This window comes from Mus caroli, unplaced genomic scaffold, assembly GCF_978045245.1.
Source record: "Mus caroli unplaced genomic scaffold, Mus_caroli_1 scaffold_7, whole genome shotgun sequence".
Classification (NCBI taxonomy): domain Eukaryota; kingdom Metazoa; phylum Chordata; class Mammalia; order Rodentia; family Muridae; genus Mus; species Mus caroli.
In genome coordinates this window covers 61611182-61639169 of record NW_028227262.1, presented here as the reverse complement: position 1 = coordinate 61639169, position 27988 = coordinate 61611182, and the positions used below count along the sequence as shown (strand labels likewise).

The following is a 27988-nucleotide window of genomic DNA, read 5'->3' as shown; positions in this document are numbered from 1 at the left end:
CAGTTGCTAGAAGGACAAGAGGCAAAGGGATAAAATAAATCAATATACTCACTGGCTTGATTCGAAGCTGACTATCAACCACTTCAAGAATGGCATGTCTTCTGGATACTCTTTTGTCTGTTATCTACAAGGGAAAAAAATGTCAAGTATAGCCACCTCCTGAAAAATAAACAAACCCTTAGCCACGCATATGAAATTAGTAGGCTAGACATTAAATATGTTATTAACTCAAAAACTGCATATCAACTAACTGCCCTCATTTAACAGATAACGAAATGATGGAGAGAGGAGACCTACCAAGGTCATGAAAGAGTAAATGAATACCATAAAAGCCTGCAGTCTATGTAGCCCCAAACCCTCCAGTCCCCATACATGAAACACACCTAGACAGGGGTTCTACTCATCAATCTACCAAACAAGAAAAGTGTATCCAATATGTACTGGAAACAATATGTAATAGGAAACATTTCAAATATAAAAATTCAGCTTGTCTTAAACTAAGGGGTAACTCTGAAGAGTGTGACCATACCACACAGCCAGACGCAGATAAGCAAACTGCATTTCTGTTCTGGGACCACATGAGGCAGGGGTAGGGGGACATAGCCCAAGCCAAACTCTGACACTGCAGAAGAGATCAGCATCTACGTCTTCAATATAATCACTTCCTGTTTTGAGTTAATAATGGTCAACTTACACTCACAATCATTTACCCACCTCAACGCTCCAAACTGCTTATATTTTAAATGCTGAACACTACTGCCCTTCCTACCTCGTAGTAAACATAATAGTTGAGATTAACTCGTTTAGCCCGGTCTGACACATGAGAGAAACCTCTAAAGCAACAACTCTACAACATCACGATTATCTCACCTGCCTTACGATTGGCTCATTTACCATCGAGTACTCGAAGCTAAGCATGACATACAGCAGAACCAGCATTCTCTCTCAAAACATACTATAGAAACATATAAAGTCAAACCCAGTAAGGCTGCAAGAACATGGGAACTGCCACAAACAGGTACTCATTTTTCACAATCCACACTTAATAATCTGAAACACACAGCGTCACCACAGTGTGAGGACCACAAAAAGTCATTCTTCCCAAAAAAGAGTTAAGTTGAAAAATTAATTTCTAGAAAAAAATGTCTCCAAAACTTCATTTAAAATATAGCTTCTTCAAAGAAGTAAATATCCTAACTTAAAAAAAAGAAAAAAAAAAAAAAAACCCAGCTGAGAGACTCCCTCATGTTCTGACGTGTGCCTGACTGGGCCAGCGTCAGCTGCAGTTACTAAGAACGGACTTTATCATGTGCATCGCCACATGCTCAGCTACACACCAAGACTCGCCATAGTGCTACTGCTGCCACTGTTCATTCTACATATCTGGGTCCTGAAAGCCCAGAGGATTTAGGTAACTTGGGTGGTCCCTCTCAGAATACCCAGTGTTCAAGATCCTCGCTCTTACTAATAAACACAGGTGGTTTAATGTGAGAAAACAGTCACATGACTAGACCCATGTAATTCAGAAGCAATCAAAGACATGCAAATCACCACGGCAGCTCAGAGTAAGCCGGTCCTATTCGTATTTTGAGCATCAAGGCCTCATTGATACCTCCCTAACCATCAGAGGAATGCCAGGATAAAACCATGAGATAGCAAGATGGTTCCTCTAATGGTCCTTCTTAGGCTTCTTTCCTTTTATACACTAACTATAAGCAATAATAGATCTTTTATATCTATCTTTTAAGTGTGCCTAACACTAGGAGAAAAGGGGTATTTTGAATAATACAAAAGCACAGTGCGACCTCTGGTGGACACATAGTTTATTTCATTACTAACATCAGGTCTTCACTACCACCCCACCCTCCCCCCAAAAAACGTGGTTTTGCTAGGAACATACATGCTTGTAACCCCAGCTCTTGGAAGTGAGGCAGGAAAACTGCAAGTTCAAGGGGCGCTCTGGCTATGTTGTGAGACCCTCTCTTTAAAGGCAACTATATTTAAGATAACCTAAATTCTAACATATCAACACATCCTCCAAGAATCAACAGCTAGAGCAAAACATATCAAAATCTAAAACACAACCCAGAGACGGAAACTATAAAACTACCATGCTCATAAAAACATGAACACCAATCTGACAATCTATGTTGGAGCACAAAACTCTTATGATAATGGGGAAGAACACAGAGAAAAGAAACCAAGAAACAGGGCAGTAAGAACACAGAAAATACCACTCAGGTGGGAAATAATGGCAGAGATTTTTAAAACAATTTTTTGTGAATTTTTAAAATTTTATTTTTATTATATATATATATACCTGTATGTTAGGATATGCATGTATGTACATTGCCCAGAGAGGCAGAATTACAAGCATTTGTGAACTGCCTGACATAGGTGCTGGGAACCCAGTTCTCTGTAATAAGTTCCAGGCTCTTAATGTCTAGCCCATCTCTCCCTTGTGATATTTCAACTCGACCGGCAGGTTCTCTAGAGCGGCCTTTGTAAATGATATGTCTTGTGGCAATGCTAAATGGCTTAATACCACCAAATATAATTTCATAGTGCAAACTGCAAACGGTCTGGTTCCTACTCCTCCCAAAGAGGGTAAAGAATATATAGCATAGTGGCCATTTGTACATGTATCACCTTTAAATGACCAGTTTATACTCCAACTTTCTCATTTGAACAAGGCTAATAAAAAGCGCCTAACTCAAAAAGTTTTGAAAGTAGTAAATTAAAGTTATCTCTTTAGAACAATGACTGGTTCACTACCCAGACAACTTAAAGACAGCTACTGATACTACCAAAAGGGATACTGCTATTATTGGTAAGGCCCACCAGCCCAGCAGAGGAGGCCAGGAGATAAAAGAAGTTAGCTTAAGGGAGGTCACTGGGTGATTAACCTTCGCTGTGATGGCTCATACAGTACTGTAAATATTGTAAGCTTTGTAGGTCAACATGCAACACACTAACCTTTAGAGTACTATTCGTCTTTAAATACTAGTAGCGGTTTTGTTTAGTTGGTCTGTTTACATTTTACATCTTACAACCTGAACTTAGCTCAACTTGGATTTGGCCCTCGTTTGCCAGCGGGATAGGATAATGATGTTAACTCGTTCCGTTCAGGCATCAAAAAGAAATGTCTGGGACTTGACTAATGTTGTTTGAAAACTACTGCCCCAAACCTATAAAATCTTGACAAGCAGAGCCAAGGCGCGGAATCCCCTAGGACAGGAGACAGAGACAGCCTCAGCCGAGCAAGCTCTGGCTGCCCACGCCCACACTACCTCCCACACTTACTCCCAGCAGCGGCCCGCGGCCTATCACAGTCTGCCCCGGCCCCACGGGTACGCGAGGACCGCCGTCCAGAGGCTGCAGAAAGAAGTCCGAAGGCATGGCGGTAAGAGAAGGTTCCTTCGCCAGGTGATACCTCGTAGCCACCTCCCTCAGACTCCCTGGGCATGGCCCGAAGGGGTGTGAAACCCGAGGCTCCTTTCCTGGGGGTGTGCTTCTTCCCTTTCCGGAATCCCCACTCCTTGAGAGCCTGTGATTCGCGCACGGAGTACCTGTCAACTAACTGACCGCCAAACTACAGCTTAAAAACTGGAACTCACACCCACAATCTTCCAGCACTTCCTCTCACAGGACTCATGGAACGCTGGGTCTTGTAGTTCCCGACACCTCCCTTCGGCTCCTTTCCGGAGTGCAGACTGCATGGAAAAACTACCAATCCCAGAAGGCAATACGCGCATCTCTGCGCCTAGGTTGATTCGCGCTTGGGCAGGGGTGGGGCTAGAGTAGTCCTGACGTCAAGGCCTTTGGAGAGGGTTGGCCTGAGTGTTTAAATTACCACAGTGCTGGCCCCGTGGCCCTGTGACTTCAACAGAGCGGGATGTTCTTTTCCTAAGGGAGTATGATGTGTGTATCTGCTTCTTCCCCTTCTCTTCCATAAGGAGACGGCTTCGGCTAGAATAAGGCCTCCGTGGCAGGACTGTCTTCCCTACTCCAAGAAGTTTGCCTGGACTTAGACTTGTAGGGTTCAGCCTCAAGAGAGTCATTAACTTTCCTGAGCAGGAGCCACATGCTCATTTGGGGATGGATCTGCAGCCAGTGGAGCTTCTATTTTCAAAGGCAGAAGCCTGGCTTAGGCACTTGGCCCACGGGGCCGGAGAATCTTCCTTCTCTATAAAAGAGGTATATTCTCTGGCTGGGATCTGTAGCAGGCCTGTCTTTCTCTTTGGTGGAGGCCTGGATTGGGGGAAGCAAACCTAGGGTGCGGGGGGGGGGGGGGGGGGCGGGGGGGCAAACCTACAGGGACGGGATGGAGGGGAAAGGTGGTCTTTTCTATGGAGAAACCAGTTGCTAAGCTCAGGGCTCCCAGCTAGAGGGTAATTTCTCTTTGGAGGAAGCCTGGCCCAGAGTTTGGCACTGCTCTCTTAAGATCTTTTCCTTTCTTGTGGCTGAGGACAGCCTCAGCTAGGCCTTGTGTCTGGAGGGCTTTCTCTTCCATATTAAAGCCTGTACTACAGGACTCTGCAAAGGTCATGGAGTTGGAGTCTTATCCCCTAATGCCTCCATGAGGCACAAGGTCTTCTCTTCCCCAAGAGGCCACCTTGTCACAAGCCTAGGGGAAATGGAGTTATTCTAAAGAGTCACTATGACCCTCATTTTGGCTCTCAGAACAGTGGGCCTTGAGACTGGAATTTTCCTTAGTAATCTCATGCTGGATTAAAAAGTCAAAAGGCAGACCCATCAAGACGAGAGACTTATCCCCGGAGAGATTTCACAGTCCTGTCAACTTGTCAGAACACCTTGCTAAAGCAACTAGAACCACAGCAGTAATGGGCAGGGCCACACCTTGCAACTGGAGATGGCTCAGATATTCAAATGCTGGCCCCCTACTTAAACCTTAGCCTCATTTTAGGAGGCTGAAGATGAACTTGGGGACCTTGGAGCTCTTTGTCCCTCTTCCTAATCAAAACTCCAATGAAATCTATACAGAACCAGGAAACCAAAATTTACTTGGGCAGAAGGGAAGTCAGGCCAAGAACTCCAGGCAGGAACATGGAGGCAGGAACCAATGCAGAGGCTGTGAAAGATGTTGCTTTCTGGCTTATTCCTCATGGCTTGCTAAATCTACTTTCTTATGCAACCAATGACCAGTTGCCCAGGGGTGATGCCAATCCCACAGCAATCAGTAATCAAGAAAATAGCCCGCAGACTTGCCTATTCTCTCCATTGAAATTCCCTCTTCCTCGATGACCCTGGCTTGTGTTACGCTGACCCTAATCCCTCATTCTTATCCCAGGTCCTGTCCATGACTCAGACCCTAACCCTTAACCTTTCCCATAACCACAGCGGGCAGTTGGTGAGTGGCAGACTGCATATAGTGGTAAGCACTAGGTCCATATGGAATAAGAAACTTTTTCCATGTTTGTCAGTCTGCCCTGCTTGTGGACTGGCTCATTTAGTAGAACAGAGTAAGAACAGAGATTCAAAATCTGGGTGGGGCAGTTAGGAAAGCAAGCAGCCTGGAGAAGAGCTCTGCTGACACAGGACTTCTGGAAGCCATAGGTGGTTCTGAGCATGACAGACTTGGGTACTTCTGTGAGGCAGGTACTGAAAACCAGGTAGACTCATTGAGCAGTGGTCATGGAGTCTGCAGCAGTCAATGAGAGGGTTGAGCTGCCCAGCTAGTCTAGAATGATAGATAACCCTGTGCTCTAGGTTTGTCCCAAGACTATTTCCCCAGCAGAAAGCCTCACTGGCTACACACACACACACACACACACACACACACACACACCATATATTCCATATGGCTGGTTGCTGCTCTCTGATAATCTGAGAGAACCATGCTATCCAGAAGGAGCCTACATGCCCAAGATAGGCGAACACAAGAGCTCCATGCTGCCAGTCCTTCAGTCACAACACTGTGAGCGACCTGCAGAGAGCTGAAAGGAGGCATAGTGAACAAAGAAATCATTGCCTGGAGGCTTCAAGGCTTACTAAACTGGATCATAGACTTGGGGGGAGAGGCAATCTTGGTGTTTGTGTACCTCAATTTGGGGTGAGTAGGCACAGCACATGAGCCCCTCACATTTGCATTCCCTTCTCGTATTTCTATTACAGAGGGATACAACTATCCTCTAGACTTCTCCAGGGATGTTGGATGAGCACTTCAATGCCCGATTCCATCTCTGCCCTGTCTACCTGGAAACCCTACTTGGCTGTGTCAAGTGGGTCAATTAGGATATGGTTGGAAGAGTAAGTGTTGTCTGCCCTGTTAGGACAGTGTGGGCAAGCTAGAAGTGAACATGTATTAATTTGGTCAAGCTGTTAAAATGCTCTTGGAAGATAAATATGCCCTGCTGGCCTGGGACGCAGCATCCACCATCACTTAGCATCACCATCCCAGCAGCCACAGGATTCTTTTGTGCCTACTGTCCACCAGGTCTAGAACAGAAACTGATCACCATGGGCTGGGGCAGCTGGCCTGTAGATCCTGCATGTTGAGGGTTTCGATAGTCTCCTTCTGGAAATTTCCAGGTAGAGAAAAGCTCCCTGAAATAAAGAGGAGTCACCCAGCCAGGGTTAGATGCAGGGGCTGCTCTGTGGAGTTCTTGTTTCTAAAAGCAACATTGAGCCCACTAAGTGCTGGCCTAGGGTTTTAGACAAATTTCTGGGTCTTGGGGTTGCATTGACAGACCAACCGACACCAGACTCCCACAACACTGAGGGAGAGTCGTCATGGGTCCCAGTTGCTGAAAGGCAAAGTGTAGCTGAGACAACAGAGGTGTAGTTCTGAAAGGGCCAGCAGCAGCAGCCGGGGTTCACAATGAGCATCTGCTCCAGACCACTATGAGAAACAGCAGATGTTAGAGTGACTAACATTCTCATCCACCTATAGGAGATGAAAGCCACGCTATCACCCGCCAGCTGCTCCATCCACATTGGGCACTGGAATCATAACCAGGTGAACCCCACATGCCCCGCTATTTAAAAAACAAAACAAGACAGGCCAGACACACAGAACAGCTTGCTCTTGGAACCAGTGTGCATTTGTAACAGGGTTATGGGTACCGAGAATGGTCCCTTCCTTATACTACATTTTAATGAAACCAACGGCTGTGGAAGGTGGGATTTGGGTGGTATAGTCCCACTGAAGATCCACGAGATGCAGAGGTTAGGCGAGACAGAGTCTTTAGTACCAGGTGATGGTCACTAAGAGAGAATAAGTCTTGAGGGTGCGTAGAGGAACTTTCAGGGGAACTAAGTGGCTTTGATGGAACTCGACTTCGCCAACGCCGTCCTGAAGACCCAATCTTTGCCTTTCGCCTCCTACCTGAGAGAAAACAGGCAAGTGAGTGATGAGCCCATTCACCAAGCACCCTTACTCATGGCTTGCCTGTATGTTCCTCACCCTGCCCAGGAAGCAATGCAGTCACTTAACACCTATGGGTAGCACGCTCTTCACATAGCATCCCAGAGCAGCCAACAGGCAGCTACCTCACAGAGAAGGAAATGGTCTCCCAGACTTTAAGCCACTTGTTCCTCCAGGCAGCAGAAGCTTAGTCAGGGTATGAGGCACCTTTTGAGCCAGGCGTTCTGACCTCAGCCACCATGCCCAGTATTCAGTGGTCACTTCAGAGCTCTCAATGGCCATCCTTCCTGACCCCAGCTCTGCTGTTTCTATTGGCTGGTGTGTTCTGCATGGAAGGCTATGCCCAGAATCTCTTCGCTGTGTACCAGCTGGACAAGCATAATTGAGGTAATGCTGGAGGGGGTCAAGGGCCCAAGACAAGGCACTGTCTGTGAGGCCATTTCAGCTCTGTTCCCAGGGTTTGCTGCCAAGAGAGCAGTGGTGCTCACAACAGCAAAGCCGGGCAGCTCAAGTTCATCTCTGTAGATGGAAGCCCCCTCTGCAGGCCCTGCTGATGTCTGCCCAAGGGAGGTCACTAGAGTAGAATACGGGCTAATGGAAAAATACATGAGGGAAGCTTGGGAGAGCCTTTAACCCCTGTTCTCAGCAGCCCTGTGGCATGTGTTGGCCCATAGGGCAGTTACACCAGGCTGTCCATTTACCCATCTGGATTTCAGAGGCTTAGACTCTAGTTCGGCTCTCCTCTGTTTTTCTTGATGGGAGTGGGTAAGCTCTCACATGAACTTCTTTCTTGTCTTTACAGGGAGGTTCAGCTGGAAAGGCCAGCAGTGGAATCCAGTGGCAAGCCTGGCATTCTGTGCTGTGTGCTGCTCATTCACCAGAGCCTTGTCTACAGCACCACTGACTCTGAACTGGGGCAGCAGCACACAGGTTCTCTCCAGTCTAAGAAACACAAGGGCCTGCCCCGGAGGTCAGGAGCAGCATCCACACTTAGTTAAGAGAGCACCTGTCAGGCAACTTATCACTGCTTCTGGTTTTGTGGAACTATTGCAATGTTGCCAGGTCCCTCTGGAGTCCAGAAGAGAGATCCTCTTGCTTATTGAATCTGGCATTCTCTGATATTTTTGGTCTGGCAAACCTCACTGCTAGATAAATGTATATGCTCTCCCTGAACAAAGTTTCAGCTTCTTTTAGAGAAAAAAAATGTTCTCTATAAACAGACTGTATAAAGGACAACAAAAGGACTTGGGAGACTGGTTAAAGCAAGACCTGTGCCTCTGATACTATTCACTTTTTCCTAGTAATTCCAGCAGCATCTAGAACTAGAATGAAGTAGTTAGAAGATCCTCGTGAGATTCCCAGGTCCCTGCCCTGAGCTTGCCAGGGATCCAGAGGCCAGTCCCATGTCACAGTGTTGAAACTTCACAAGTTACTAATATACCTTCTAACCTCCCATTTTATACCCAAGAAACTGGGCCCAAAGAGATTTGTCCAAAAGCATCCAATCAGCACCCCGCACACAGACCTACAGCCCAGGTATCCTGAGTTTCAGCCCTACATCTACCAGACCCATTCCGAATCCAGGTTTCTTAACCCAGAAAGGATGACTACAAATGCAAACCCAGCACACAGTGCTAAAGATGCCCAGTGGACCCGAGCTCTGTCTGCCTTCAGTTCCTCCAGGCTCAGCTCAGAAGTGTGATCTTACCAGATGCGCCCTTTGGAGATGGAAGACGGGGCAACTTAAAGTAAAGTGGCGGCTTCTTGTACAGGTCAAAATCCAGGTGGCGCTGGCTCCAGGTCCACCTATCCCGGTCCAACACAGGCTTCAACACATTAGTAAACAGTGCGTTTTCCTGCCACTCCTAAAGAAGAGAGGCAAGTGAGTAAGGTGGAAGGACATCCCGAAGCACCCCCGACTTGAGGCCCTGCTCCTCCCTGAAGACCTCATTTAGCTCTCTGATGGGTGGCAGTCTAAGATCCTGCTGGCTGCTTCCAGTGCTGCTCTGAAGACCCCATACTTGGAACCCACCGGCTGTGAGCCAGGCCTGGCGGGACTTCTTCTGGGCTTTCTTCTCCTCTTCCTTTGGGTCCTGAAGATCCACCATAGCTGAGAGGTAATTCTGTGAATACGTGAATCTCTTTCTTGGCTCCTGGAAGTGAGAAGACAACTTCTTGTAAGAACAGCATTAAATAGGGCTTAGTAACAACCAAGCTACCAAGCAGGTATCAGAAACATCTAGAGGCATAGACACAAAGTCCTGACACTCTGTACTCAAACAGGCAGACCTGTGAGGGTCACATCATTGTCCCCTTTGACAGAGAAATCTGTTTTCTACGTGTATTGGGTGCTAAAACCCTAAAGGGTTTTTCTTATGGCTGACAGTTGTCTCCAAAGCAACACAGTGTTTCCCCAGAAGAACGGCTTCTATACTGTTCTCAACCATGTGTGTCTGAGAATGTGCTGGGCACCTCAGGCTCTCTCTAGAGCATGGAGAGTCAGACTCTTCTCCTCTCACCTGATCCTTTGTCCACTGTCCCTAAGTGGTTGACTTCACCCACCCTTGGTCAGAGAAAGAAAAGCTTTATGTATGATGGTTTGAATGAAAATGCCCCTCCCCCAGGCTCATATATTTGAATGCTCAGTCATCAGGGAGTGGAACTGTTTGGGAAGAATTAGGAGATGTGGCCTTGTTGGAGGAGGTGTCCCAATGGGAGGTGGACTTGGAGGTTTCAAAAGCACTCTCCAGCCCGTGTCTCTTTCTCTCTTCCGGTTGCTCATTTGCTCAGCCCTGGGGATCAGGAGGTGAAGCTCTCAGCTTCTGCTCCAGCACCACACCTGTCTGCTTCTCACCAGGATGGTTATCGACTAACCCTCAGCCCCCAACTAAATGCTTTCTTATCAGAGTTGCCTTGGTCATGGTGTCTCTTCACAGCAGCAGAAGCGTAAGACAGTGTGTTAGCCAGCTGCCAGGTTGCTCACCTTGGCCATCTCTTTAAGCATCTGCTTCTTAGCAAGCTCTGTGGAATTCATGGTCTGGGCGCTGTAGTTGTGGACAGTTTTGTTCTCAGGGATGGCAATTCTAATGACTTTCCTCATTGGCTTTTGAGACTTCTTGGTGAACTGGTAGGCTTCTGTGATATTTTTCTGAAGAGATAGATACAAGTTGTTACCCATACCAGACCCTTCTCGTGTACAGTAAATGTTCTCTGACACAGAGCCACAGTGCAGAAACTGGTCAAATATCCTTGAGTTCCAGTGGAGTTTATAGTCACACAGCCATGACAAAAGGCCAATTAGTCCAACATGTCACTGTCCAAAGTGGAATTTGGGGGAATAAAATCTTGAGACTTCCCAAGGACACTAACTACACCACACACTGAACCTCTATTACTGCATACACCTAGTAGAAATGATTAAAAAAAAAAAACCTTACAGTTCAAATGGTCAGAAATATGAGGCCCTTTCATGATGTAGATAGGGGACCCTGTGTCCTAAGGCAGCCATGGCTGACTTTTAGTACTGTGTTTCACGGGGTATGTCAGGAACAATAGGATTCTCCAGAAAACCTGGTAAGGAAATGAAGACTATTCCCTCTCCAGAAAGGATGGTGAGGAAATAAGTTGAAGGATGGTGAACCTGTGAGTTTCCTGGGGAATTATAAATAAAATAACTTGAACATGGTGTATACACCAGTAAAGCCAGCACCTGAAAGACCAAGGCAGGAGGATCATGTGTTTAAAGGCAGCTGAGCTACACAAAGAGAACCTGACTAAAACAAAAACAAGGTTTGGGCGTGGCAGCTCCATGGTAGAGCCCTTGCCTAGTCTGTGCAAGGACCTGGTTCAATCACCAGGAGCAAAAATGAAAAGGAAATAGAGAAAAAGAGATGAAATTGACTGACATGAGACTGAAAAGAAACAAAAGATGAAACAGGAAACAAGGCAGGAGAATATGGGTGGGACCAGAAAGGGGAAACGTGGCTCAGAGAAGCCAATCCACACTCTCTCCTTGCCTGTCATTTGCCTCCTGAATTTGCAACAATAACTACCTTCTGCTCAACAAATAGCATTTAAGGTCCAAATGGTTACCTAAACGTAAGCCGGTGGCTGGGCTAGAGTCCCAAGGAGGACCACGATATAGTCAGAAGAAGGGTTACAATTGTTATTCACACACAAGGAAAGCACCTATGCAGGCTAGATGTGGCTGCTGTGGCTTTCAGCAGCAGAGCCAAGGCAGGCAAGGGTCAGTCTTCGCAAGAAGACTAGCGAAAGGCATCACTGGATCTAGTCATGGCCATATGGACCATAGGTAAGAACATTTTGTTATTTGTCTACGTTTCCTCCTGTCTTAGTTAGGGTTTTACTGCCATGAACAGACACCATGACCAAGATGAGTCTTATAAAAAACAACATTTAACTGGGGCTGGCTTACAGGTTCAGAGGTTCAGTCCATTATCATCAAGGTAGGAGCATGGCAGCATCCAGGCTGTCATGGTGCAGGCAGAGCTAAGAGTTCTATGTCTTCATTCAAGACTGCTAGTGGAAGACTGACTTCCAGGCAACTGGGGTGAGAGTCTTAAGCCCACACCCACAGTGACACACCTACTCCAACCAGGTCACACCTATTCCAACAAGGCCACACCTCCAAATGGTGCCACTCTCTGGTCCAAGAATATACAAACCATAACACCTCCTGTCCTTAGAAGGTTTAATCTGTGTTGGAACCCAATCACCACCAACCCCAACAGCCTACAAAAAACTCCAGGGGAATCAATCCACATACAGTTTAGTAGAGGCCAGGCGTGGTGGCGCACGCCTTTAAATCCCAGCACTCAGGAGGCAGAGGCAGGCGGAAATCTGAGTTCGAGGCCAGCCTGGTCTACAAAGTGAGTTCCAGGACAGCCAGGGCTATACAGAGAAACCCTGTTTCGAAAATCAAAAAAAAAAAAGAGAACAATTTAGTAGAAAAGTGAGTAAATCTGCCATGGTATATACTCAATTAAAACTTGACCAGAGCTAAATATATATGCAAAACCGTGTGAAATCCTAGAAAGTACATGTGTGGGATAAACACCAGACGTGCATGACCACACATGTATGGCTCTTATTAAGCAAAGTTCAATACAAAATGGTTGCATGGTACTTGGATTAAAAATAGTGATTAACAGGTACACAACACTTTGTGGGTGGTAGAATGTTGTACACCCTGAATTAGATACAGTTTTCACAGATACAGACATGGATAATAAGGATCAGGGCTATATATCTGAGATTTGTAGAGGGGTTGTATTTGTTTGTTTAATGTGTTGCTATTATTTGTGTGTGTGTGTGTGTGTGTGTGTGTGTTTCTGCAGGTTCATGCATTTCACAGCACACATACAGAGATCAGAAGATAACTTTTGGGAGTTGATCCTTTCCTTTTACCATGGGCTCCAGGAGTAGAACTGGATGTCAGGCTTGGATGGCAAGTACTTTTACCCACTGAGCCATCTCACCAGCCTAGATTTGTATATTTTATTTAATGTATACTTCTAAAAATATTATCAAAGATAAAAAGTCCTATAAGTAGCTATATAGTGAACAAATCAAAATGATAAAAAGTCCTATTTTTATATTTGTATATATTTAAACATATTTGTATATTTTTTTAAAAAGCCAAAAGAGACACCTAACAAAAAATAAACACATAACCATAGTTGATTTTGTCAAGGCTTTTCCTCATAACTAACTGGAGAAAAGAAAAAAAAAATCAAGTTTCAAAGACTAACTGGAAGCATGGCTTGGCCGTAGAGTAATTGCCTAGCATGTGTGCTGCCCTGAATTCAACCTTTAGCACTGAGAAAAATAACAATAATGCCAGGCATGGTGGTATACTTCTTTAATCCCAGCATTTAGGAGGCACAGTGAAGTCAGTCTCTGAGTTTAAGTCCAGCCTGGTCTATCAAGTGAGTTCTAGGACAACCAGAGCTACACAGAGAAACCCTGTCTTGAAAAACCAAAGTAAAAATAAAAAGATAAGACAATAATAATAATAACAACAACAACATCAACAACAACCAGGTAACTGTTTTGAAATGCCCTTATCAGCACTTGGGTTGTCCCATTCTTTCCATATACTTATTAATGGTCCCTGCTTAAATCTGTGTTAAAAATCTACTTTAATAAACTATGATTCTGCTTTTGAAAAAAAAATAACCAGGATATAGCGAGCCTGACAACTCAACAAGCTGACATATCAGACCTGCACTGCTCTTGAGTAACTGGGGCAGACATTGTTTCCACAGACACTGGAGCATCCCCAGGCATCCCAAGAGACTGAGCTATGGAGCAAGTCTCAACAGTAAAATGACACAAGGTGACTCACTGCTGTCCATGGGATTAAGGTAGAACCCAAAGTCAGGATGTGTGAGAAATAGAATTGACAAACGTATTTTGAAAGGCCGGAGAGCCGGCTTCAGAGGTCAGGAGAATTTGCTGCTTGTCCACAGGACTTGGGTTTGGTTCCCAGCACCCACACAACCCTCTGTAACTGCAGTTCCAGAAGATCCTATGCCCTCTTCTGGCCTCCACAGGCACCAGGCCACAGTGCACAAATATACATGCAGGTAAAACACCCATACACATGAAATAAAAATAAAAAATAGAAATTAAATATACATATTCAAGGCTAAAGAGATGGCTCATCCATCAAGAGCTCTTGCTGTTCTTCCAGAGGACCTGAGTCTGGTTTCAGCATCCAACCCCTTGGAAGTCCAGCATCAAGAGATCTGATGACCACTTCTGGCCTCTACAAGCACCCATACCCACTCATGGCTGCCTCACTCTCCCCCCTCCCCCCTCCCCCCTCTCTCCCCCATCTCCCCCTCTTTCCCCTGTCCCCTTCTCCCTTCTCTCCCCCTCTTCCCCTCTCTCCCCTCTCTCCCCCTCCCCTCTCTCATACACACACACACACACACACACACACACAAATAAAATAATAACAATAGATTTTGTGAAATTAGTAGAGCAGAGTTGTCAGCAGAGGTCAACCTAATGACCAGAGTTGAATCCCTGGAACCCACATGATAGAAAAACAAAATCAACTCCAAAAAGTTGTCCTCTGACCTCCATACAGGTGCTATGTAAAGTGCATTCACACACACACACACACAATAAATAAATGCAAAAAAAAACTCATGAGAAGTGCTTGGTGTTTGTACATTTTCAACTAAGTTATATAAAGATGATTTCATAATACATCAATCATCTATACTTCCATCTGAAGTCAGAAAAAAGAAGTTAAACCCAAATATTATAAAAAAATACAATCAGAAATCAAGTAAATATATAACATGGAAACCAAGAAAGCATATCACTGCTTTTTGAAGAAGAAGAAGAAGAAGAGGAAGAAGAGGAAGAAGAGGAAGAGGAGGAGGAAGAAGAAGAAGAAGAAGAAGAAGAAGAAGAAGAAGAAGAAGAAGAAGAAGAAGAAGAAGAAGAAGAAGAAGAAGAAGAGATGTGATTTCATTGTCGATCCCAACCACCATAAACAGACCTGATCCAAGGCAACTCGGTCCAACTGATTTGACAGAACAAACCACTGGAGATAGATGTAGGCTAAGAATATTGATACAAGTCATCATTCATGAGGGGGAAATGGAAGGAAATTCCACCTTCATACAGTGATAAACCCCAGCTAAGTGTGGTGCTTCACCCCGTCATCCCAACATACAATAGGCAGAGGCAGGAGTATTGCCCATAAGTTCAATGCCAGTCTGATCTAAACAGTGAGTTGCAAGCCAGTCAGAACTTTATAGCAAAGAAAAAGAATGTCCGGATCGATTTAAGTTAAAATATGATAACATTTGAACCTGGATGGTGAATGCACTTCAGTCGTAGAATACTTGTCTGCCCTGTATAAGATCCTGAGGCACCCCACCCTCAAAATAAACAAACAAATAAGCATTTCAAAGAAGAAAAAAGATTTATAATTTTGGAGTAGGAAAAGATTTCTGAAGTAAAGCAAAAAAATGAGAAAATAAGAAAAAATACTAAATTTAAAGTGACTTCTGCTAAAGATGCCATTGAGACTGAAAAAGATCAAAATGTAGTGGTGCAAGCCTTTAATCCCAGCACTTAGGGAACAGAGGAAGCTGGGTCTCTGTGAGTTAGAGGCCAGCCTGGTCTACAGTGAGTTCCAGGTCAGCCAGGGCTACATGGTTAACTCTGTCTCAAAAATATATTAAAATAAAAAAATCAAAGAATTAATGCTACTGGGTTGTTTTTAAGGATTTCAAAATAGAATGTTATCTAAACATGGACAAAGTAATCAAGAAATGTATGAAGAGATATTAGGCTTCATCAGGAAGCAGCAACTTTAAAACCTCTTCAAAACCCTGTTAAGCATCAGAAATTAAACATCTCAGAGTCTGACTTGTAGCACATAGCATGGATGTACAGAATGGGGCTTCCCACACAAGAGTGAATATGTAGTGATAACTTTGAATTTTAGTTTCTTTTTATAAAACACAGAAACATTACAAGAATGTGCTTTCATTTTAATCCCAGGTGGGGAGAGATGGGGCTGCTTTGAACTGGCTGCAGCAGCTGACTATGATTTGCCTCGTGCTCTAGCAGACGCATGGTTTTGCCAGCTCCAGATAGTATCTGAGACTGTGGGATGTTTGGAATTCTGGGAACTTTTCAGAAAGTATATAAATGTTATAGCCCCAAGAGTCGGGGGGGGGAGGGGGGTTGTTGATCATTTAGGGAGGTTGGTTGTGGTTTGTTAGAAGTCATAGTCAAAGAAGAAACAAAAGGAAAGAAAGTAGATTCAGGGGTCTTCCTAATTCCTAAGCCCTCTATCCTTTTTTCTCCCCTATCCAGTGTTAAGGGGTGAAACCAGGAAGATAAAGGATGGGGGGAAAAAGAATCTTCAAAATAGCAAAGACCCAGCTACATGCATATATTGACTTAATTACTATTTTGAAAAATAATATATGATCTAGGCAATGGAGATAGCAATCAGCAATTCTAATCCTAAGTATATATCCTAAAAAACAACTGCACACTTTCAGCAGAAAATGTATTGATGTAGAGTTAGATTACCTTTAAATTGCTAAAGAAATAGCCACCAATAAGTAAATAATGATAGACACACAGAAGGGGGCCTTGGAGACTAGAAGTGGACCATGAAGGTAGAAGGTGGAGAGGGCCTCACAAAGAGAGATCATGAGCAGACAGACTCAAGTCACACTTGAGATGTTTGCACTTCCAAGGTGTTGGAGCTAGCTTGGGCTAAGTTGCTATCCTTGGCCATCCAGACCACACACCACTCATCTTCCATCACTTCACCAGCATCTCCATCCTCTATTATCTCCTACTTTACATTGTATGCTTTATTACTATTATATATTATATTTATTACATATATTTATCTAAAATATATACTATATTTATATATTAATCATATATTGTATATTACATATTGTTACATGTGTAATATAGAATATATATTATATTATAATGTATATATTGTGTGATACCCATGGCCTTAGCAGCTTAAGCAAGATGTTATACCCATAGCAGTTCTAAAATAAATACTGGTGCTGTGGTAAGTGTTCTATGCCTAAGATCACTCTTTCTCATATTCAAGGACAGCTCAGATAAGTGGGACTGGAAGCAAATTCTGTAGCATAATTCAGCCTTGCCTTCCATACTGCTGCCTGTCCAGCCCAGTGTCCCAAATCAGAAGAGAAAGCCGAGGCCAGAGGCATCTGGCTTGTATCTCTTGCTGGGCCCTAACCCCCTTGGAATCTGGGAGCCCCAGCATGGAGGGAAGAGAGTGTCCACCTGGACAATCAGCACGGAGGGAAGAGAGTGCCCACCTGGACAATCAGCACAGAGGGAAGAGAGTGCCCACCTGGACAATCAGCACAGAGGGAAGAGAGTGCCCACCTGGACAATCAGCACAGAGGGAAGAGAGTGCCCACCTGGAAAATCAGCACAGAGGGAAGAGAGTGCCCACCTGGACAATCAGCACAGAGGGAAAAGAGTGCCCACCTGGACAATCAACATGGAGGGAAGAGAGTGCCCACCTGGACAATCAGCATGGAGGGAAGAGAGTGCCCACCTGGACAATCAACATGGAGGGAAGAGAGTGCCCACCTGGACAATCAGCATGGAAGGAAGAGAGTGCCCACCTGGACAATCAGCATGGAGGGAAGAGAGTGCCCACCTGGACAATCAGCACAGAGGGAAAAGAGTGCCCACCTGGACAATCAGCATGGAGGGAAGAGAGTGCCAACCTGGACAATCAACATGGAGGGAAGAGAGTGCCCACCTGGACAATCAGCATGGAGGGAAGAGAGTGCCCACCTGGACAATCAGCATGGAGGGAAGAGAGTGCCCACCTGGACAATCAGCATGGAAGGAAGAGAGTGCCCACCTGGACAATTAGCACGGAGGGAAGAGAGTGCCCACCTGGACAATCAGCATGGAGGGAAGAGAGTGCCCACCTGGACAATCAGCATGGAGGGAAGAGAGTGCCCACCTGGACAATCAACATGGAGGGAAGAGAGTGCCCACCTGGACAATCAGCATGGAAGGAAGAGAGTGCCCACCTGGACAATCAACATGGAGGGAAAAGAGTGCCCACCTGGACAATCAGCATGGAGGGAAGAGAGTGCCCACCTGGACAATCAGCATGGAGGGAAGAGAGTGCCCACCTGGACAATCAGCATGGAAGGAAGAGAGTGCCCACCTGGACAATTAGCACGGAGGGAAGAGAGTGCCCACCTGGACAATCAGCATGGAGGGAAGAGAGTGCCCACCTGGACAATCAGCATGGAGGGAAGAGAGTGCCCACCTGGACAATCAACATGGAGGGAAGAGAGTGCCCACCTGGACAATCAGCATGGAAGGAAGAGAGTGCCCACCTGGACAATCAACATGGAGGGAAGAGAGTGCCCACCTGGACAATCAGCATGGAGGGAAGAGAGTGCCCACCTGGACAATCAACATGGAGGGAAGAGAGTGCCCACCTAGACAATCAGCATGGAGGGAAGAGAGTGCCCACCTGGACAATCAGCATGGAGGGAAGAGAGTGCCCACCTGGACAATCAGCATGGAGGGAAGAGAGTGCCCACCTGGACAATGCTATCCCTGTGGACCTGGTTCTTTAGCAGCATGTCGTTCCGCCATTGCAGGTACTTCTCCTGGTGGACTTGTATCTCCAGTGGGAGAGTAGAAGTCCGACGTTGGATATCCTCATTACTGGTATCAGGCTGGGGCAATGCGGTCAATAGCTTTCCATCTGTGAGATCTTCCTGAGAAATGGGGATCCCAAACTCTTGGCTCAGTTCTTTAATCATGGAGGAGGAAGGCAGCAGGTCTCTCATAACCACCTCCTTGAGCCTGGTGCTACTGTGGCAGATGTCATGGATCCTGAAATGAGGAACGGCCAGCCACTCAGCATCACCTGTATAAACACCCCCACTACACAGCAGAAGTGAAAGGTCAGGTTGATTAGTGGTGCCGGTTCAGAGCTGGTTTGGTTGGCTAGGACTCCTGATATATGCCTTTTACCCCAAAGCCTGCTAAAATTAGAGACTGCCCACAATATGCACTGAGTGTTTTTTCTGACTGTGGCTTTGATTCATGGTCTTCATCAACCCCATACCCCACTAGGGAAGCACCCCAATATTCTAGTTGACTCTCAGCAGGTAGATCTCAGAGTCCTCCTGCAGTAGATAGGATGATGTAATCACAGCTCTTGCCAGCACAGAGCTTGTAGCCTGAGTGGCAGTGCTACCTCCTGGACCCCATGGGTAGCAGTGGGCCACACCTAGGTTGGCCTGCAGTGGACCCAGGATCCACACTGACAGCATCTGGGAACTTTTGGGTGCTACTCACTACCCCTAAGTCTGAGGTGAGGTATATTCCTGAATTAGTGGACTCTTTCCACAACTGTCAGAAACAAAGAAAAGACACAGTGATGGTGGCTGTAGCCATACATTAATCACTTGTTGCTGTTATCAAATACCTAACAAGAAGCAACTTGAAAGTGAAGGATTCATTTTGGCTTTCAGTTGAAGGGGGTGCAGTCCCTCATTGCTGAGAAGGCATGGAGAGTTGAAGCATAGGGTAGCTGGTCATGCTGCAGCCACAGGCAGGAGGCAGAAAGGAATGAAGTCTGGTACAAGCTTTCTCTCTTTTTACTCAGCCCATGACCCCACCCCTAAGGGGTGGTGCTACCCACATTCAGGGCAAATGTTTGCTCAGTGAATTCTTTTTGGAAAGATCCTCATAAGCACACTGAAAGATGATTCCCTGATTCTAAATACCATTACATTGACAATCAAAATTATCCATCACATGTCCAACCCTTGTAAACTTAGCTGCTAAAGGCATCACTTAGAAATTGTAACATTCTACCCCTTAATCCTAAAGTCTTATTTTTATCTCATATTCCAAAATACTTTTGTTTAATCCAACTCTAAAAGTCCCCACAGTGTTTAACCGTCCTAGAATTATTCAAAAGTCCCAAATCCAAAGCCTTTCCTGAGATTTGAGGCAATCTTTTAACTGTGACCACCTTAAAAAACAAACAAGTTACATGGTTCAAGTATATAATGACACAGAATAATATCCCCATCCCCCAAAAGGATGGGACCAGACCAAAGCAAGCCCAAAGGCAACAGACAAACAGCAAACAGCAAGTCCTGAAGCTCCGTATCCAGCATCTGGAGCTTGTGACAGAATCACCTGGGCTCCAACTCCATCTCCAGCAGCACTCAAGCACATTGGAGCTCCTGGACAGACTCCACTCTGCACCTGTCTTTCTTAGCTGAGATCCTGTGGCCTTGATATCACCCAGGTCCCAAGATCTCCACTGAAACTTAGTCTTTACCTTCACAGCTTCAGGCAGTGACCTTTCAGGAACCCCGTGCAGGCACTCCAACCCTACCACATGTTGTCTGGCCTCGCTGGCCTTCAAGTATCTTTGTACAAGTCTCCATGACTCTGTTACTCTTGCATTTTTAATGCCAGCAAATCCAGTACCACATGGACAATGCTGCCAAGTTCTACCAGCTCAAGATACAGCTTGGTGTACTTGGACCACAATTGCATCAGCCCCTTTTGGCTGATTCTGGTGGGCAACACTACCCTGATACCCTTCAGTGGTATTCTCAGATTAGGACCTCACCCTTTAAATGACTCTACATTTCCACAAGATGGACTGGCCCTCTGGCCCTCTGGATACCTTTCCTGTTGAACACAGGGTTTCTCTGTAATGGGGCTAATCTTTAAAAATTACAACTATTTTCTCAGCCACACTGCTGCCATTTAAAACTAATTCCTTTCGCAGGGCAAACAGCACATTTTCATCTCTCCGCCCCCCTTGTTGCTCTCCCTGCACCCCTCTCAATGTTGATCTGAATCGGGACAGAAAGCAGTTAACTACGACAGTGCCTGAATGTTCTCCTGTCTTGGGTTTTCTTCTGATAAACAAAGTAGCCTATCACTGTTTTAATCAGCCTCACTCAGGTTCTCAGGACATTGCCATCATGCAGACAGAGTCTTTACCTACGTAGAACACAAATGGCCACTAGGTCATTAGAATCCTTGTTTCTGTCTGGATCACAACAAGCCCGACCTCGACTACCGGCATTTCTCTCAGCCTTCTGGACTTTCAAATTCCTAGTCGATTGGCTTATTAATGTCTGCTATGGCATGCTATGGTTCTCTAGTCCCCAGTTCCAGGCTCTTCCAAGTACACCAAGCTGTATCTTGAGCTGGTAGAACTTGGCTCTTCCACATCTTCTCTTGAACCAGTTACAAGGACACGAGAACCATACCTTCATGCTTCTCCCACCTCAGCCTCACTTCTCAGAACCAAGCTTCTATATGACTTACTTTTCCCTTTGCTGTGATCAACCCTGACAAGAGTGAACTTAAGCGGGGCAGGCTTGATTCACCTACACTTCAAGGGGATAGAGTCCATCCTGGCGAGGATGTGGCCACGTCATGTCCACAGTCGGGAAGCAAAGAATAAAAAGTTCTGGTGCTCTGCCCACTTTCTTCCTCCTGGGGTCAGTCCAAGACCCCAGCCCGTGAGGTGGTACAGGCCCCATGCAGGATATATCTTCCCTGATCAGTTAACCTATCAGGAACACCCAGAAGTGTGTTTCCATGGTGATTCTAAATGCCATCAAGTTGATAATTAAGATCAACCATCACATGGCAAACGCCTTAGAAGTGTCCCAGCACTTAGAAGGTGGGGACAAGAGGATCTCTGTGAGTTCTAGGTCAGCCTGGTATACAGAGCAAATTCCAGGACTACACAAAGAAACCCTATCTCTAAATAAATAAATAAATAAATAAATAAATAAATAAATAAATAAATGGTTAACCATCACAATCACCTAATACAAAAAGTATACTGTGAACACTGGTTCCCCCCAATATAGATTCCCCAACTTCCAACTCTACTGCATCATCTCCCAAAATGGAAGGTCTAGCCTTTGCCGCTAACACCCAAATGCTGGAGCACCCATCCCAGGCCCTTCCCTGAATGCAGGAAGAAATCAAGAAACAAGTGAAAGCCTTCTCCACCCTGAGCTCTCCTTTCCTTGTTTCTCTTCCTCCAGGGTTTCTGCTCCCTCAACTCTTTTCTCTCCTTCTGCTTCACCAACTCAACAGCACTAGCTGAGGTCAGAGCTTCCTAAAATTGCTTGGGAGTGGCTGTCAGGGTAATAACGTTCAGTGGCTCGCCAAGGTCACTCTTCCCTGCCTCCCCAGATGTCCCGCTGCTTTCCTGTGCCTCGAAGGACGCACAGGGACCTGCCCATGTAGCATCTCCTCTGCATTACTTGTGCCTCATTCCCAGCTCCTCTGAACTGGGGCCTCAAGCTTCCAGCACCCCTTAGCCAAGGCTGGTCTGCAGAGGGATGGTAAAGCCCTCTGGGCACCTGGTACAAAGGCAAGCCTGACCGGCAAGGCATAGCAAAGGGAACACTTCCTTCCAGAGCTGGCTGTTTGGCAACAGGCTTTCTCAGCGATAGAGAGGGTCTGTGGGACTGGCCTTAGGGCAGAAGGGAAGGGAAGCACTGGATCAAAGGAAAGGCTGCGGCTGATTCTGCAGTCTGTAAGCCCAGTTCTCACTGGAGATTATACTCTGACCAGCTGCTTCCTCCTCAGATCCTTCTAGAATGTTCCCCATGGGAACAGACTGGGCAGAGTTGCTCATCCTAATGGCCAGCACCCTTTCAGCTAACACACTTGGATACATCTCAGGAGAACCTGCATCTGTTTCTCCTGGAGCCTGGGAAGTTCAGAACATTCTTGTCTGCTGTCCCTATTGCCCATCTGGCCTCCAGATAATAGGCTGTCCCTCCTGCCCCATCCACACTCACCTGGACAGTGCCTTAAAGGCCATACGTGACACAGCCCCACGAATATAGAGTGCAGGGTACCGCAGGAGCACTGACACAGGCCTGAACAAATGTACGTGGTACAGGATGGTCTCCAGGTCAGCGTACAGGCGGTGGCAGAAGAGCAACCTGGAGTCATAGAGCACCTTGCATGCTGCACGGTTGGCGGCAGTAACACTAGAAAGGAGGAGAAATAGCATTGCCCATGAGTCCTGGGAACACTTGATGATGGCTTGGCTCTGTCCAGCAGGGGTTTTCTTTCATTTTTATTTAAAAGCAATGTAGAGAACGTAATGGTAGCAAATACACTGGGTAGACCCAACATGGACCCTGAAAACAGTGGCAGCTGAGGCCAGCTGTCCCCATTCCCATTCCTCTGTCCCCCTTGACCAGGGATCACCCTTGGGTCTCTAACAGTGGCAACCTGGCCAGGTTCCTAAATACAGTCACCCTGTAAGTGCCTCAGGTGATGTTCCTATAAGTGAAACCTGGTGAAATCTATACCCGCCCTCCTGTTCCCTCAGAAACCTCTCCTTGGACACTGTAGTTCTTCCTATGTGAAATATTTGGGTCGCCCACCAAGCTTCCACTCAGATGTTTTCTTGCTGTTATACTGATTCATAGAACTTTCATTTACAGTCTCTCTGGCAGCCCAGGATAGCTCAGTCATGATCCCTTCTTATCTCTCTCTCCTGAGTGCTGGAACACGCACACCATGCTCAACACAGGTTTGTTGTTGTTGTTGTTGTTGTTGTTGTTGTTGTTGCTGCTGCTGCTGTTTTGTGTGTTTGTTTTTTAATTCAGTTAAGACTGCCAGTCTTGTTCCATATATTGCAAATATTTTCAATTTGTTGCTTTCATTTTCAAAACTGTATGGTAGTTTATTGAAGAAAAAGTTCTCCTTTGCCTGTAGCCAAAAGATGTCTCGTTCTCTCTCTATTCTTTGTATCTTACTGGAGAAATTTGTCTCTAGTCTGATATCATGGGTGTGTTTTCTTGTCATCTAAAATTTTGATATTTTTGCTTCTCAGAAATAGATTCTTTAAACTGTCAGCATGATAGTTCACATCTGCAACCCCAGAACTCAGAAAGCTGAGGCAGAGGAATAGATGCGGATTTAAAAATAGCCTAAGCTACTGAGTTCCAGGACAGCCTGGGTTACACAGTGAAGCTTGCTATCTCTCTACACCCTCCGCCACTCCTCCCCCCAACCAAAAAAAGGATTTTAAAAGTTCAGACCATCTTAGTCTAGCTAGCTGTGCTTTGTCAATTAATGACGCATGGAGGTTATAAAGATGTTGCCCCCAGGAAAGTGGGGTGATGAGTAACTACTATTTTTGCAACTTGTGAATCCTTAATAATTTCCAAGCTCACAGTTTAAAAAGAGGTGTTATCGTCTACTTGCAACTGCCTTTCATGCACTATGTAAAGAAGTGCTTTTGGAAACCCTTAGCACAGCAGGCAGAGAGAGAGATGCCTCCTCAAGCCAACAGAGAACCAAGAGACAGATGCCTTACTCCTTACACCACAGAGAAAGATTAAATGTCTTCTGTGCATCGTCAACACAAGGTGAACTTGCTTATATCCACCACTCACAGAAAGGAGCACTGCGAATTTCCCTAGCACCCCTGGAAACAAAAGCAGGCAGACTGGAAAGGGGGACACGTCACCCCTCTTACATGGTGGCCTAGGTAGAAAACATCAACGAATTTCCCAAAACAAAGACAATTCCTTCACTCAATGAGTTGGCTTGTCAGCTTATGAAAATCAGTTATGCTTCAGTAAACCATCAAAGAGTATTTGGCACTTGAAACTTAACATAGTATTTTCAAAATAATAAGACAAATTTGTAGAATAAATCAAATGTGTGGTTCCTGGGAATTAAGAACTGTTAAGGAAGGTAGGCATGGTTACTAGGGCAACTGGAGAAAAATCTTTGAGGTGACATAAATAATTCTGCATCTTGATTATAGTGGCTGCATAATTCATACGTGACAGATTTCATGTGCAGCGTGCCCACATGGCACTGTCAGAACCCTCAGTTAGATAGCACATCATGGGGAAGCTTGAAAGGGGGACAGAGGGTCTCCTGGGAACGGTTTTGAGTCTCTTGTTTATATATAATTATCTCAAAACAAAAAGCTTACAATCTACCTAGAGAGGCTAGAGAGAGAGCTCAGTGGTTCAGGGTACTTAATGATCTTGCAGAGGACCAAGGTTTGGTTCCCAGCACCCACATGGTGACTCGCAACCATCTGTAACTCTAGTTCTAAGGGATCTAACGCCCTCTTCTGTCCTCCACGGGCCTGCACACACAAGGTGCACAGCCAAACGTGCACATAAGACACTCAAACACATAAAATGAACTTAATAAAAATGTTGTCTTTTTTTTAAACCACATAGATTTTAATCAGCTGAATTTGGTTTTATGAACGGCTTGAAAGGAACTTGTTTCCCTTTTTTTCCTGTGGAGAAAACATTGTCCAGACCTCATTATTGAAAGGGATCCTTTTCTTTGACTTTTGCCTGCCATGGACCCCCTGTTTGTATTTCTCTGTCTGGGTTTTTGAAGTCCAATCTTGCTCTGTGACCACATTACAGGTGTCACTGCATGCCCCACTACATTACACATTGCATACCACGTCTCACCTGGTTTCTACTTTTTACTTGTTTTCTGGGTTTTGGGGGTTTGGTTGGTTGATTTGGGGGGCACAGGGTTTCTCTATATAATAGTTCTGTCTGTCCTAGGATGTACTTTGTAGACCAGGCTGGCCTTCAACTCACAGAGATCCACCTACCTCTGCCTCCAGAGTACTGAGGCTAAATACATGTGCCACCACGCCTGGCTGGTTTCTACTTGTTGACTGTACTATACATTCATTTACAAATCTTGGTGTGGGTATACATTTTTGGTTGTCTCAGGTATAGATCTAAAGAGAAGTCATGCTTCTCTCTGGTGTCTCTCAGCTTGTCAGCACATCAGGACAGGCCCACCGTGGTACAGCCCTCTCTTGGATAGATAAAAAAACTTCTGGCCTCCAGCTCTTACCAAATGAGGTCTGAGGCCATGAAACCTGCCTTCCCAGTAAAGAAGGAGCCTGTCCCTACGTACACGGATTCCTCTCTGGGTACTATGTTCTGTTTGGTTGGTTGGTTGGTTGGTTTGGGGAGGGGTACTATGTTCTAAATCACCCTAAATTCTGTTTCATTTAAAAATGCTTATATCATCATCATCACCACCACCATCATTATGTGCACTATGGCAATGCAGATGAATGGAGATCAGATGGCAACTTTGTAGAGTCAGTTCTTTCCTTTCCTTTTGTGAGTTCTGTAGATTTAACTTGGAGCACCAGGATTTCACAGAAAACACCTATATGCACTGAGCCATCTCACTAGCCCAATCCTACATCTCCCCTCCCAGCTAAAACAGCCAGGTCTGCCTGTTGTCAATGTCTAGAGGACACTGAACCTGGCCGTGGCTTTGAAAGAGCTAATGCCATTTGCCCTGTATCCAGACTGCCATTGCTTTCCTCTGAATGGGACAGAGTCTACCTACCTGCTCTGGTAACTCTCCCACAGCTGCCTCAAGCCACGGTCTGCCAAGCCTTCTAGAATAAAAAGATGGATCTTTCCATCCAGCAGATGGAAGCCCGTGAGCACATCCAAGTCCTGCTGCTCTTGGATCTTCACACGCACCTTGAAGGCCGACAGGATTTGCTGGATGTTCTGGAGGGGATAACAGTCCAGTTCCAGGGCTTTAGCATTGATCATGGTGATGTCCTGCAGCAGGCTCTGGAGGAGGGATAGTTTCTTGGCATGGAACACAAAAATGATGCGGCCAAAATGGGTACCCATTAGGTCCAACTCGGGAGCTCTGGACCAACCACTCAGGGGCACTGCAATGTCCACTCGGAGCTTGAGTAAAGAGTTGGCCTCCAGGTAGTTGCCTTTGGGAATTGAGCTGTGCTGAAGGACATCTGTGGGCACTTGGACTCCCATAGTCCTTCGGTTCCTGCTATCCTGGCTCCAGTTGGGAGACTTTGGCTCACAGTTGTGGATGGGGACAATCAGATTCAAGTACTTATAACCAAGGAGGAGGTCAGCAAAACTGACCCGGGCAACGCCATAAGGATCCCAAATCTTATTCTGCGACTCATAGGGGTTCGTCTCTGTGTCTCTGTGAGAGACGAAAGCCTGGAGATTGAAGTATGAATCTATCAGGTCCTCTCCAAACAGGGCAGGCTTCCGGGAATACTCCTCTAACTTCCGATCCCTGTCATGGACTTCAACGACCATGGGGGGCCCCTCCAGGTATTCCCTCACGTCACTAGGGTTCATGGCCCCAAGGAAGATGACGTTGATATCTCGAAAAACTACATGAGTCCCATGGGGCTCTCTCTTGGTCTCGTGAACTGGAGTCTTGTGGAACTGGTATCTGCAGTACACAGGGCTACACAGCCTCTGCAAGAGAGAGAGGAACAGCAGGTCATATTTCACCTGTGTGCCCAGCACAGCACACTCACTACCCCCAAAGTCCTGAAGCCTGGGCTTCCTCCTTCATCAGACCCACACAGTGAGGTCAGCACAGGCATTCAGGCTGTGTGCATGAACAAGACATGAGCATCACAAGGCATGGGCCACAAGCTTAAGGACAAGTGATCCCCCCGCCCTTTCCCAAACAGTCTGTGCCATGGAGACATAGGTGGGATGTTTCTTTTACATCTGCTTCTAATTCCAGTCCTAATCCTGGGCACAGACGAGGTAAAGGAAAGTGTATTTTAGCAAAGGCAATCCTACTGGGGTGTGACTAAGTGGTGGAATGGGCTGCTGTGGTCCAGAACACAAGCAAACCAAGGCCACCGTTTAAGAGCGTGTGAAGAGATGCCTAGATGCTGCATTCTCTCCTTTGGTTTTCGTTTCTGCAATGTGAGAGCCACAGCCAGGGCTTATGTGTGTTAGAGATCCACAGAAAGGAAGCAAACAGATAAAGCCAGGAAAGCCCACAGTAAAGGATAAAAGGCGTGGGCAAGAGGTCAGAGGGAACAGTGGGAAGACGACTGGGGAAAGAGAAAGCCTCGCAGCAAGTGTGCAGAGCGACCAGGAGGCAAGCCCATACTTGTCCCAGAACTCAGTACTCGGAGACCCAAAGCCTGGGTAGAAAGAAAAGAGAGGAGGATGGTTA

At 45.9% G+C, this 27988-nt stretch overlaps 2 protein-coding genes across 3 annotated transcripts in view; both read right to left on the bottom strand.

The window, feature by feature from the left end:
• Aplf (aprataxin and PNKP like factor) overlaps positions 1–3587 on the bottom strand; it is a 43231-nt gene extending 39644 nt beyond the window's left edge. Inside the window, exons 1-2 of one of the 2 annotated variants that reach the window (XM_085840376.1) lie at positions 3304–3587; positions 53–124 (exon numbers count right to left, since the gene is read on the bottom strand). In XM_085840376.1, the coding sequence (XP_085696502.1) occupies positions 53–124; positions 3304–3399 (168 nt within the window). In that variant the 5' untranslated portion in view covers positions 3400–3587. Of the gene's footprint in view, positions 1–52; positions 125–3303 lie in introns of those variants that run through there. The other variant, XM_085840377.1, reaches the window with a different exon arrangement.
• A 3466-nt stretch (positions 3588–7053) lies between these two features.
• Cfap92 (cilia and flagella associated protein 92 (putative)) overlaps positions 7054–27988 on the bottom strand; it is a 43944-nt gene continuing 23009 nt past the window's right edge. The window contains exons 9-15 of the mRNA XM_085840375.1: positions 26363–27267; positions 22786–22980; positions 18517–18814; positions 10371–10535; positions 9334–9540; positions 9096–9252; positions 7054–7348 (exon numbers count right to left, since the gene is read on the bottom strand). Of these exons, the coding sequence (XP_085696501.1) occupies positions 7116–7348; positions 9096–9252; positions 9334–9540; positions 10371–10535; positions 18517–18814; positions 22786–22980; positions 26363–27267 (2160 nt within the window). The 3' untranslated portion in view covers positions 7054–7115. The remainder of the gene's footprint in view (positions 7349–9095; positions 9253–9333; positions 9541–10370; positions 10536–18516; positions 18815–22785; positions 22981–26362; positions 27268–27988) is intronic.